At 43.0% G+C, this 12,719-nt stretch overlaps 1 protein-coding gene and 1 non-coding gene across 3 annotated transcripts; both read left to right on the top strand.

Annotated features, from left to right (window-relative positions):
• The first annotated feature begins 6,860 nt into the window (after positions 1 to 6,860).
• LOC112875177 lies at positions 6,861 to 10,705 on the top strand. Of its 2 annotated transcripts, none has more exons than XM_025938928.1 (8): positions 6,861 to 7,002; positions 7,278 to 7,528; positions 8,227 to 8,298; positions 8,811 to 8,875; positions 9,034 to 9,193; positions 9,503 to 9,583; positions 9,668 to 9,757; positions 10,174 to 10,705. In XM_025938928.1, the coding sequence occupies exons 2-8, from the start codon at positions 7,340 to 7,342 to the stop codon at positions 10,294 to 10,296; spliced, it is 780 nt and encodes a 259-aa protein (XP_025794713.1). In that variant the 5' UTR covers positions 6,861 to 7,002; positions 7,278 to 7,339; the 3' UTR covers positions 10,297 to 10,705. The 2 variants fall into 2 exon arrangements, with proteins under 2 accessions (XP_025794713.1, XP_025794721.1); XM_025938936.1 differs by lacking the exon at positions 6,861 to 7,002 and adding an exon at positions 7,009 to 7,182.
• A 517-nt stretch (positions 10,706 to 11,222) lies between these two features.
• TRNAL-CAG lies at positions 11,223 to 11,303 on the top strand. Its single transcript has one exon. It is a non-coding gene; the product is annotated as a tRNA-Leu (tRNA).
• Positions 11,304 to 12,719: the final 1,416 nt, after the last annotated feature.

Below are 12,719 nucleotides of genomic sequence, written 5' to 3'. Positions count from 1 at the left end.
GGACGCGGGCAACGTTTACAGACATACTATTTCGGTCATTTAGGACTGGATCAACCACACGGCCAGGACTACATCAAAGAGACCCTAAAAAGGCACTTTGCAAGAAGCAACGCTATGCTCACTTTAGTTTTATCTTATATGTGTATTATTATGGTGAAACTTCTCCACCTAGTTTTGAGCCTCCGACTTGCTGCAACTGCCTACCTTTTTTTATTATTTCTTTAGAAGTAGCTAGGCCGCATGCTTGTCCGCAAGAAAGCAGTCTAAATTGAGTGGGTGTTTGGTTCCTTGAGGTTTATTTTAATGTATATCAAGTTAAATATTTTGATACCAATTAGAAAGACTAAACATAACCTAATTATAAAACTAACTGAATAAGTCTAGACTTATTCACGAGATAAATTTATTAAATGTAACTAATCTATAATTAGCATATCATTATTGTAGCATCATATGGGCTAATTACAGACTAATTAGACTTAATAGATTCGTCTCGCGAATAAGCCTATAATTTTAGAATTTATTTTATCATTAGTTTATATTTAATACTTCTAATTTGTATCTAAACATCTAATTTGATGGGTTTAAAATAAATCCTAGGAGAAACAAACACCCCCTGATTTCTCCGGACTTCATTAACTTCAGGATCTATCGGCCCAGCCTCCTGCAGATCTTCAAAGGGAGACAACGTACATGTATTTTTTTTAAAAAAGTAATCGCCAAACAATTATACAAATGGAAGTTCGAATCTGCCAAAGCCCTAAGACTACACGTTTAAGGACAAGAATCCACATTTATTTGGATAGGATGTGCCTGCGTGCATTTATAGGCGTGATTGTTTATGCATTTATTTGAGCGTCTGCCTTTATATTATGTTTTAAATAAAATAAACGATATCATCATGCAATGGCATGTTAGTGCGAAGTTTGAATTTCCCTAGGGCAACATCTTTAAGAGAGAGGAGTGACGTTCTGAAGAATATGTTAAACTAAGTGACAGGTCCAGAGTCCCGGGGTCCTCAACGGGTGATTTGTTGTTGACCGGTCCAAGACCGCACCTGGAACAAGCGTCCGCCTGTGATAACTTCATATGGACCGCCTTGGCCTACAACTCCAACTGACAGCTGGTCGGGATGACTAATGCCCATGTTCCCGACTATACGAACGATCTGAGGCCGGGTCTGTACCAAAGCTCCGACCGAGGACTCCGAATGAGCTCCGCCTTGCACGTGCCCACTGAAAGTGCATTTGGCCCCCTTAAGTGGGTTTTGGTGTTGATGACATGCATAATTAAGGAGTTAATATGTTTATCAAGCTATGGACTTGTTAAAATTCAATGAAATAAATTATATGCGTGAAAAGATACCAATTTACTTGATAGACAGTGATGGAGCTCAAAAGAAGATCTTTATTTATTTTATATTTTGAATTTGAGTACAGGAAACACCGTACTATTAAGAGAGATGCGAATGGATAGATTGAAGATGTCAAAATGTTTAATTGAGATGCTAACTACCCAAGAGAGATACAAAATTACACACTTGTGCACTTAGTTTTCTCATTGACTCACTTTGTGTCGGAAGTTCCGACCAAGGGTTGGAAGTTGGTTAATAGTTCTGACAGCGGGTCCTTGGCTGACTATTTTTAATGGGCCGGAAGTTCCGACAACCACTTATTCTGCACACTAACGGCTAGTTTTACGGGCTCGGATAATTAAACCCCATCAGACTCTCCTTCATTTGTTGCTGACCTAATCCGAAACTAATACCTCCAAGAGCATTCACTACTCGTCCCCAATCCTTCCAAGAGCTGATCCTTTAGTTGATTTGAGTTAGAGCTTGTGTGAGAGCTAGAGTGAGGTGTGAGTCTTGAGCTTTTGAGTGAGAAGACAGCAACGTTCATATCAAGAGCACTTGAAGCATTTTCATCCATCGATTCACGTTCGTTACTCTTAAAGCTTGCTTCTAGACGGTTTGATGTCGTCCAGTTGAGTGTCCTCTCGTGTATATGCGTCCTGGAAAGTTTGTATTGACCATCCTTTATGGATTTTATAGTAAGTGACTCAATCCTCCTTTGTGGTTGATTGAGTGAGGTAAAGTGTTAGCGGAAGACTCGGCTCTTTGTGAGCTCCTAAACAAAGACATAGCTTTCTTGGTGGGAGTGAATTTCTGGAACAAATCTTTTGTGTCTTGTGCTTAATATATTTATTTAGTTCTTATTGACCTAGAGTTTTTTTTAATGCCTATCTACGTACTCGAGTTGTTGTGATTGCAAAAATCACCTGCGGAAGTCTTCTAATATTATTGCGCAACTTTTGATTCAGTCAGGTTCTACAGTTTTAAGTTCAATTTTGAATTTCGTATAAGAACTTTTCTTTTGTAGGAAGTTCTGACATATTTAATTATTGCAAAAAATCAGATTTTTCAGATATGCCTATTCACCCCTAGACATTACTAAGATCCTTTCACCCACCTCCCCGACCGGCAGGCTGGTCGGGAGGCCAGGCCCGGCGTACCCGTGTGCGGAGGATAAGGATGAGCCTCGGGGTCAACTTGTCGTACACGGCCAACCACTCCTTCTACGGGGGGTACAATACCCCTGCTGTGGCAGCAGGCCGCCACTATTCTACCTTCCCGTCCTCGCGAAGGAATGAGGCGCAACATCATCATGACACGGCGGACACGCCTCCATCACGACGGAGTGAAAAGGCGTGGCGCCAGGGACGAGGTGTGACTGCCATGCCGTACCTATCGGCACAGGCTTGCCCCCCCTCCCGATTGACAGAGTACGACGCAGTACGATGCACAGGGACGGGATGGGACAGCCACTCCACGACGTAGGATTTGCACGGTGGACGACGGAGGACTCCAACTGACAGAGTTGACGACCCCGACCGACGGGGATAAGAACTTTTTCTCCACCAACCTTTTTCTACCCGTAGTCCCCCTTGTAAAAGTTGACCCCCTTAGACTATAAAAGGGATGGTCAGCTGTCTAAGCAAAGGACATCTTTAACTGGCAGACAACGCACCACATCTCCCATTCGAAAGCTTATAACTCTCCAATTTTCACGAGCACCTGAGCTCAAGCAATACATCCGACTGACCTCCAACTGGACGTAGGTCACGATTTGCCTGAACCTATATAAATCTTGAGTCATTGCATGCTAGGCCACATCCGATTACGACGCACGATACACGCTTCGGTAGGTTTAGCTGCCGGCCAATTCCGGAACCGACACTAAGTGTCGGTGTTTTACCGGCAAGCCTACCTAGGGATACCTTAAGATAGTAGACTTGTAGGCAGGGTATCGCCGAGATCAGTAACTCGAAGGTGCAAGCAACATAAAATTTAGACAGGTTCAGACCGCGAGTTACGTAATACCCTACGTCATGTATGGTGGTTTGTATTGCTTAGCGTTGGTTATTGTTGGTTGATGTGTTGTCCCTGCCCGCCCTTATATACTCTTGGGGAACAGGGTTACATGGAATCCTAGGCCGATACTAGTTTAGGAGTTCTACCCGATTACTATTCGGTTAGTTTCCTTGTGTACCAACTAGTACTACTCGTATCTGAGTACAACAGACATAAGGTATAGGACATGCCCCATCCCTTATTCCAAAATATTCTATGCTATGTGCGCAGTCCCGTAACTCCGGGTCTGACAAGCCCCTGAGCTCTTGGTAGCCGAGTACTGCAGGCTTCCGAGTATTTCTGAAGTCATCCTCGAGTTCTTCTGAAACTTCATCTTGGAGGTATCTTCCGAGTACTACCTTAGCTATTTCGAGGCTGCGAGATGCTCATGCTCCGAGTAGTTTTAAGTCTTCTTTTATATGGGATGCGATGAAAATTGCACTCCATATGGAGTAGCCCCCAAGCCTTAGGTTGAATCGAAGAATCAGGCGGAGGGTCAAATTAATCTTGAATCTTCTTTCTGTATCTTCCAATAAATTTAAAAAATAAGCCATCGATGACACGTATCTCGCAGCCCCCAATCCTTGAATCCAAATTCCAAAAAAATTGAAAAAAAGATCCAAATGAACGTGGCATACGTTGCAGTGTATTTTATATATTTGCAATGATGGTAAAAATTGGAAAAATTGGATCGAAATTTGAAAAAACCAATTTTTTGGATAAAATTCTGAAAAATGGTTAATCAAATAATTTTTCAAATTATCATAAATTACATCTCAAAACACATCTTATCCCTAATTTAATGGCTCGATAAGATCTCTGGGTTAAAAATTTGAAAACCCCCTTATTTCAGAATAAAATCCCTAAAATAATGGTTAAATAATTATGTTCCCAAGATAAATCCTCAAAAGCCTTTTAAATCGGGTTCTTCTTCAAGTCTTGCAAGTAGTTTTGCGGCGTCCAGCCCCCGAGCTTACGAGCCAGATGATTCGTAGGAGCCACATCGAGTAGTTTTTGGCGTGCAGCCTCCAAGCTTGGGAAGTAGCGGTGAGCCATTGGAGACGTGCCGAATGTCCTCGAGAGTCATCGCCGAAGGTTGATCTGAAACAAGAGATATACACATTACGTAGCATAATGCGAAAATAGCAAAATTTATTCGATGAAATTCGAAGATGCTGAAATTTATTCGATGTAAAAATAAATTTACTGTGTGGAGCTCTTTTTTAGATCATCTAAATCTCCCGGGTAGTCCACCTCTTATGTTTAATCACACCTGGGCCCTGTTCTAGCCTTCGCTCATACCGTGTATGAGCCGCTTAGGTCAAGACCGAAGACTCGAGACTTCACGGATTAAGACGGAATACTACCCGAGTAGATTAGCGATAAAAAAGAGAGGACAACGAGCAAAAATAAGAAGTCGGAATTGCGACAAAGAGAATGCTTATTGCGCAAAAAGTAAGCAGCGAAGTGTAGCTCTCGAGGGTTTCATTGCCCGTCGAGAGACATACACAGATAAGTAGTCGATCTTGTGGAGAACAAATCAGGAAAGGTGTAAATGACTTAGCTTGATTTGTGGGCGATCGCCGACGAAGCCGTAGCGCTCGTCGATGGAGCCGCAACGGTTTGTTGATGAAGCTGACGAGTCGGAGTTGATTCTGACTAGTTGTCGATGGTGTGAAGCCTGCTCTGCACTAGTTTTTTAGGCGAGACAAGTAGTCGAAATAGTAGCAGCATGTCGATGTTGCGGCGCGAGCTGAGGTCGGAGTCCAAGTTGAAATAGATCATCCAAGTCTTTTTCCAACGCGGATAGGGACTCAGACCGTAGCGCCTTCCGATAAACGGTGGCTGTGATGTGAAGTCCAAACGGAGATCTGAGTTCGGACCCGTCACGAGTTGGAGCCGAGTTGGATCCGGACTCGCTCTCGCAATTTTCGATTAGATCAGAAATTTGGATTTTGCCGAGATTATGGGCGAGTTCGTCGATGTCGTGGCTAGACGTTGGCGAGGTAGCTGCCGAAGTCACCAGAGCCATTGGCGATGCAGATCCAGGAGCTGAAGACGAAAGTCATGTCCTCTTTGAGTACGGTGCTAGTAAAGTTGAACGATGTCATTGAGTTCACCGGTGGATCTTCGATGAACACCCCTATCTGGCGCACCAGCTGTCGGTGTTTTACCGGCAAGCCTACTTAGGGATACCCTAAGGTGCAAGTAACACAAGGTTTAGATAGGTTCGGGCAGCGAGTAGCGTAATACCCGATATGTCCTATATGGTGGTTTGTATTGCTTAGAGTTGGTTATTGTTGGTTGATGTGTTGTCCCTTGGAGGGGTCTTGCCGCCCTTATATACTCTACAGGATAGGGTTACATGAACTAGACCGATACTAAGACCGATACTAAGCTAGCTTAGGAGTCCTACCCGAGTATTCGGGTAGTTTCCTTCTATACCGACTAGTCCTATTCGTATCCGAATACAACAGATATAAGGTATGAAACATGCTCCATCCTTTATTTTAGAATATTCTATACTGTATAGTGTATAGTAGTCACGCAGATCTGGGTCCACGCTAAGGTCAATTGAAGGAACTCAATGCTATCAGTCAAGGTAGGCGCACTTCGTTGGCTTTGATGATCACTTGAACAACCACGCAAAGTCGCAGGTATCCGATAAAACTTCAATGCATCATTGCGCAAAAAGATGACGATCTAATTTGTCCATCCTAGACATACTCTCAACATGACTTTTAGATAAAATAAAGAATGTAGACAAACGAGGCAATTCCGAGACTACATTTTACATTATCTATCATCATATACCATGAGTGTGCATAAAAAAAAGATAGGCTTACTAGTCTATTCAATACTACAAGTAAATTACAAAAGAGGTGTGCATGACAAACGTGTGCTTGATGCTCTAAAGACATATCTAGCGACGTCTCTACATAAAAGACATGATAAATCGTTGAATCACGGTACTAGTACCCACGCATAAATCACCACACACGACATCAAGCTTTGCTAAATTAAGCTTCCTTCCCTAAAATTACCATCATCCCTGTACAGCTGACTGTAACAATATTTTGAAACCACGCTGCAGTTACCACGTTTTGTAGAGCAACAGACACAGTAACTTTCATGGCACCATGGCCGGACGGACGGGGGACACTTGCTGTGGGCAGTTAGCAAATACCAGTTGTCTGGCCGTCTGGAATCCATTAATGGATTCTGGATAATGTCCAAGCGGATGCGCATCGGAAATGCCCGTTTCCAACTGATACACCAACGATATACAACCTTCCGACTGCCGCGTGGGCCCGGTTCCGTGGGAGCCACAGGTCAGTTAGCTTAATTCGTACGGTGGCTGGTGCGTTTGGGCTCAATCACAAGAGAAAACGACGTCCAGCGGCGAGCTGACGGCTCCGTCACGGCGAGCAGTCAGTCAGTCAGTCACACGGCGAACGATAAAAACGCCGGGAGGCCACCACGCGAGACGAACGCGAAGGAAGGGAAAATCAGAAAAGAAAAAGCTTTTTTCGAGATATTTTGGAAGAGGAGGAGTGCCTGCCTTGCATGCTCGCAGCTCATTCGCCGAGGTAAAAAGGCCCTGCCTTTCCTCCCCCATTTCCCTCTCCAGTCGGCGGCAATCGTTTCCGACTTTGCGTTTCGTGGGGTTCCCCGAGGCGAGGGCTCCGATTCAACCCAGGAATCGCCCAAATCTGCTTGGATTTGACCTCGGCTCGTCCCCCACGGAACGAAATTTCTAGGGTTTTAGCGTCAGATTTCTCCCCCTTCAATCTGTTTGATTTTTGCGGTGAATTCGACTAGTTTTGATCATTTCTTGAGGGCTGGTTTTATACTTTTATTGCAGGGCACGAGATCCTCTCTAGTTCTGAGTATATTGCTGTCAAATTTCGTTGGTGATTTGCGCGTATGGGGGATCATGTCGCGGTGGATGTTGGGGAGCTCGTGGCGTCCCGAGCCCGCGAGGCAGCGGGGTTGATGCCCAGCGGCAAGGAGGAAGCCGAGGCGCTGATTGGGATGGTGGAGTGCCGCATTTGCCAGGAGGAGGACCTGGCCAAGAACCTCGAGAGCCCCTGCGCTTGCAACGGTAGCCTCAAGGTGCGTGCTCCCTTATTTGTCTTCAAACAAGACATTCTGGATTTCTGGTTCCAGTACATGCTGCTTATACTATTTGCCTCTGATTCGTGCTATTATTATTCATGGTTATAAATAAATTCTTAACTCAAATGTATCTGGATTGCAAGCATCAGCTAACCAAAATACAGCATTGAACCTTTGTTGGGACAATTAACATGGAAGTTGGAATACATGCTGTTTGGTGGCTCATCTGCTCTTTATTGCTTTAAGTGTTGTGGCTGTTCAGATACATGTACATATTATGCGGCTCTTCAGTGTCTGATCTATAATCTTATTTGCTGCTGTGGCTCTTGATATTTCCATGAAAAAGTTAGTTCCATAGTACGGGTGGATAAGATCCTGCTTGGTTTAATCATCATTGTTGCTTAAAGAGTTGGTCATCCTTTTCCCCTTGCTACCACCTACTTTCTGCAAGCTTAACAGACAAGTCACAGGGATTTGTATCTTGTGTGGGTTGCCTTCAACTGAAGACTTTAAGTCATTGTCATTGTTTGCAAGTGGTCTAACTGCTTATGAGAATCTGCCTTAGCATTTCATATGAGCAAACCAACGCAAAAATGTGTCTGCTAAATTTTGTTATATCACATTTCTTCGCATAGTACTGCAAGCGAATGTACTTAGTTTTGCTAAATCTTGTTATATCACATTTCTTTCCACAGTATGCCCACAGGGAATGTGTGCAACGTTGGTGCAATGAGAAAGGAGACATAACCTGTGAAATCTGCCATCAGGTAAACAGCTATTTCTTCTTCAGCTACACCTCCACATATAGCAAAATGGAAGCTAATTCATGTCCTGCTTTGTTATTCTTGTATTAAGACTCAAATCACTGGCCTTTTTCCCTTCTGTTTTCTTTGAATGCATTCTACTGAAAACGTCTTGCCTTTTTTATTCTAACAATTTATTTGGTCGCGCCTAGTATTAGTGCATTGTATCATTATGTTTTCAGCGACTGTTTAAATATAGGAAATTTTCAAGTACTAGGGCTTACCATAAGCAAAAGAGGGTCATGCGCTGCATGATAACTGAAGCTAAACTTTGTTTAGTTCAAAGGATTTTGGATCATAATGATTCTATGAATTTTAATTCTTGTAACTCGAGTTGTAACCTTTTATCTTCTCTGGCATATGTTTGCCTTTGAAGAAGCATGCCTTTGAAGAAGCATTTATGTATTTCCTTGCTGATTTGACTGTAAACTTTGTTGCTGTAAATCAGATTATGAGTTTTATTCTCTGTTGTTCAGTCGTACAAGCCTGGTTACACTGCTCCACCCCAGGTGCATCATGATGAAACTACCATAGAGATAAGGTTTATTATCTTCATTCACAAAGCTAATTTTATTTCCCCTTCTATCCTGGTGTTTTATGAGAATGGTATTTCTGTATGATTAACAAAAGGCTCTGTTTTTATACATCATAAAGTTCTTTTTATTTCTCAATGTGTGCTCTTTTTCCTTCCTTTTTTAGTGGTGGAGATTGGACCATCTCTGGCAACCGTTTGGATCTACATGATCCTAGAATCTTGGCAATGGCTGCTGCTCAACACCGTTTGCTTGAAGACGAGTATGATGAATATACTGCAACAAACAACAACGCTGCTGCGTTTTGCCGTTCTATATTTCTGATTGTAAGTTTTGTAGTTTATAATATAGAAAGATGGAATCTTTTAACCTCTACTATTTTGAGGTCATAATATCCATAGAAAGATCAACATCTCTTCAATTCAATTGGCCCTGCACCTGAACTTACCTTTTCACCTCAAACAATAATAAGAACTCATGCTGCTTATTTCTTTCTGAAAGTTTCATCTTAGCTCTTTTTGCGCCTTTACATTATTACTATAATATAGGTAAAATAATTTTACTTTATTTTCCTACGTTCCCCATTCTACCATGTAATATTAAGTGGTGTCTATCTGTCCTTAATGTTTATCCAGTTGATGGCTCTGCTGCTCCTGAGGCATACACTGACCATTACTAATAGTGACGATGAAGATGATGCATCTGCTATCTTCTCGGTTAGTGATTAATGCACTGTTGTATGCCTCCTATGAAATTTTTCTCTATCACTATAAATTTAACTGGCTGATAATCTTGGACAGCTATTTCTTCTAAGAGCTGCTGGATTTTTGCTGCCTTGCTACATTATGGCGTGGGCTATTAGTATCATGCAGCGCCAAAGACAAAGACAGGTTGGTCTAATGCAAATTTTTTGCTTTCTTGTGTATTTAGTTTTGAGGAAGAAAATTTCCAATTCATACCTAGCATGACATGAATGAGTTAAGCAACCTAAGATTATTTTTTCTTATTTTGCACACATATCCTTGTTTGGACTAGAGAATTGGGAACTTGGGATAGCCGAATTTGTCCTTTCTGGTCAAACATGAGTTTCCTATGTCAGGAAATTAGATCAATCTTTGTCTGGTTCAAGTTTCAGTAGTTTAGTGTTCATCGATTCCGGGGGTTGGACTGCCACAGTTTTTACTCCAATTGCCAGATCAATTAAGAACAAACAATTTTTATCATGTTTATGTAAGCATTTCTATTTGGGTGTCTCCATTCTGTTAATGTACTTACTAACATTTCATGTTTTCATTGAATATATCAGGAAGAAGCAATGCTATTACCAACGGAAGTGGCAATCATTCTGCACCGGAATGGAAGAACAATGCAATTTGCAGTAGCGCCACCAGAATCTCCGGCCTCCCCTCAGCTGGAACCAAACCAATAGAATAATAAGCAACAGGTCCATCTCTTGATTGCATACCAGATGCGTCTCAGCATCTGTGGTTAGGAACTGAAGCACATTCTGCAGGCCTGTTGCCTTGGCCACCTTGAATGGCCATGATGCAGCAAAAATGTTGTGCCCTTCTTCGGATTGTGTTAACTTCACAGCTGAGATTCAATGCTTCCTTGACAGGCTCTCAGCATCTTCTGTACATAAAGAGGTTTCTATAATAAGTGAATATAAGTTAAATCAACAGAAAGTTTGAGTTTCTGCAATGGGACTTATGTTCAAACCAGCTGCCAAGTAGCTTCTCTTGTATAACAAATTAGATGCTACAGTTGTGCTGTAATTTTTGGATGCCTGTCTGCTGACTATTATATCGCTCTATGCATGCTTGAGACAATCATACTTCCCCTCGGGTCCAAACGATTCTAAAAATTCCATTATATCAAGCACAGTTGATGATTGCCCTTAGAATAGCTTCAGATGCTGCGTAAGGGTAAGTTTGGTTAGCTGATGTTGCAGGATGGAATCAGCTTGAATGGAGCCGAATGAAATGTGCTCGGCTGTGCTTATACCACATCATTCGCATGATTTCGTTGCATGAATTTGTTCAGTATCTTGAGTTAATACTCCTTTTATATGGACGAAATGGTCCTAGGCATATTTCCGTTCTCCGTGAGCTCTCAGTGTGTCAAGCACTTGCATGACATGGAAATGGAACAACTAGGCAAAAGAATTCGGATCCAAAACCATGAAAGAGGAACAAAATTTAGGTCATTCAACCAACACACATGGATGAGGGTACAATCAAACATGGATGAAGCTGTTCCACGTGCCATTGCCAATAGCCGTGTTCGTCAATGACATTTTGTAAACGGCTATTGACATCATATAAATATACTTTGAGAAATAACAGATGCATAATCGTCAAGATGGCCGAGTTGGTCTAAGGCGCCAGTTTCAGGTACTGGTCCGAAAGGGCATGGGTTCGAATCCCATTCTTGACAATCCATATTTTTATTTTTGTTTTGTCCACTCTGAGGCCGAAGGTTGTTTATTGTTTCTGTTGATTGCAGGCAAAGGCAATGTCAATTTCAGATAAACAAGCTGATGTGTCGAAAGTCGCTTCAGAGGGTGCCGTCAAACTGTGAGCAAAACATCTCGCTGATCTGAACTAGTATGCGTGAGACTGACAACCAATCTTAGCAAAATTGTATGACAAATGTCTGACATACACGAAAACTCGCTTTGATGAGGATGCAATGCTGCTCCTCGTCCTAGTCCTAGCGATCAAATTCATTCACTTCAGAGTTCAGACAGACAAAAGAACACATCTGTTATTGGAGTTACATTACATGTTGCCTCAGATTGCCACAACCTTGGCAATCTCTCCCCTACCAAAGCATCTCTGTACAATTTCTCTCTATATCTGAATCTTTCGATCTCTTGGGCATCTCACCGAACAACCTCTCTTGTTTCTTGGACAAAAAAAAAAGAAACTACTGAAGGAAACCAAACCTCTCTTGTTTCTTGGACACCGGAGCGCTCAGCATTTGTTGTGTATCGGGTCAGATCCTCTCCTGACCCGGCGCTTGCTCATCCTGTCGGGATCGAACACGGCCGACGGGGCCGCCGCCGCGCGCTTCTTCTCCGGCGTATCGAACCTTGCGGATGGCAAGACGTCTGGGCTGCTGCTTGGCGCCAGGACGCTGAGGCTTCGGACGGCGAGAGCCTCTTGCGTCGCAGTGGCCAGGAGAACAAGCGCGACGACAATGGCCAGCCGATGGCAGTGAGCATCCATTCCCATCCTCTCTCGGTCTCTCCTCTCTCTCCCAATCGAGTAGTAGAAGAAAGAGGCAGTTTGTGTCTATACGGAGTTGTGGCAGTGCCACAATCTGAGTTTGAACGAGAACTGCAGAATGGAGGCTCAGGAACTATGTCCTGTTGCTTGTGTCTGCAGATATAGGGCTTCTTGGCAAGATCTTGGTCCAAAAGCATAAAGCTCAAAGAGATTGGTACCGAGCTGTGGCTTTATGCCATCATGGCCATATGCAACCCAGTCTCGCAATTGCCACTGTGGCAAGTATGCTCCAGTCCAATGAGGGCACATTCTGCAAATCGAAGGCTGTCCATGAAGATTCTGGTCTTGGGAGGCCCAAGGGTTTCATATTTTGTGGGGATTGGAGAGGAAACCCTCCAAAACCAGACTACTGCTAGTATACAGCCAGCACAATGCTTTATGGTCCATCACAGCTTCGTGTGATGTGTATGGTTCGGAAGCTTCTGTTTCAAGCGACGGAAAATCAGCACGCTTCTCGATGCAAAAACTGCGCAAGAGAACACACCCTGTGGTGCTTTATACGAGTTGTTTCTTGTGCTGGACCTGTTGCTTTATGCTCTTTTCTTCTTTAAATCATTCTTGG

This window comes from Panicum hallii, chromosome 1 (assembly GCF_002211085.1).
Source record: "Panicum hallii strain FIL2 chromosome 1, PHallii_v3.1, whole genome shotgun sequence".
Taxonomy (NCBI): domain Eukaryota; kingdom Viridiplantae; phylum Streptophyta; class Magnoliopsida; order Poales; family Poaceae; genus Panicum; species Panicum hallii.
This window is presented reverse-complemented; position numbering and strand designations above follow the sequence as displayed.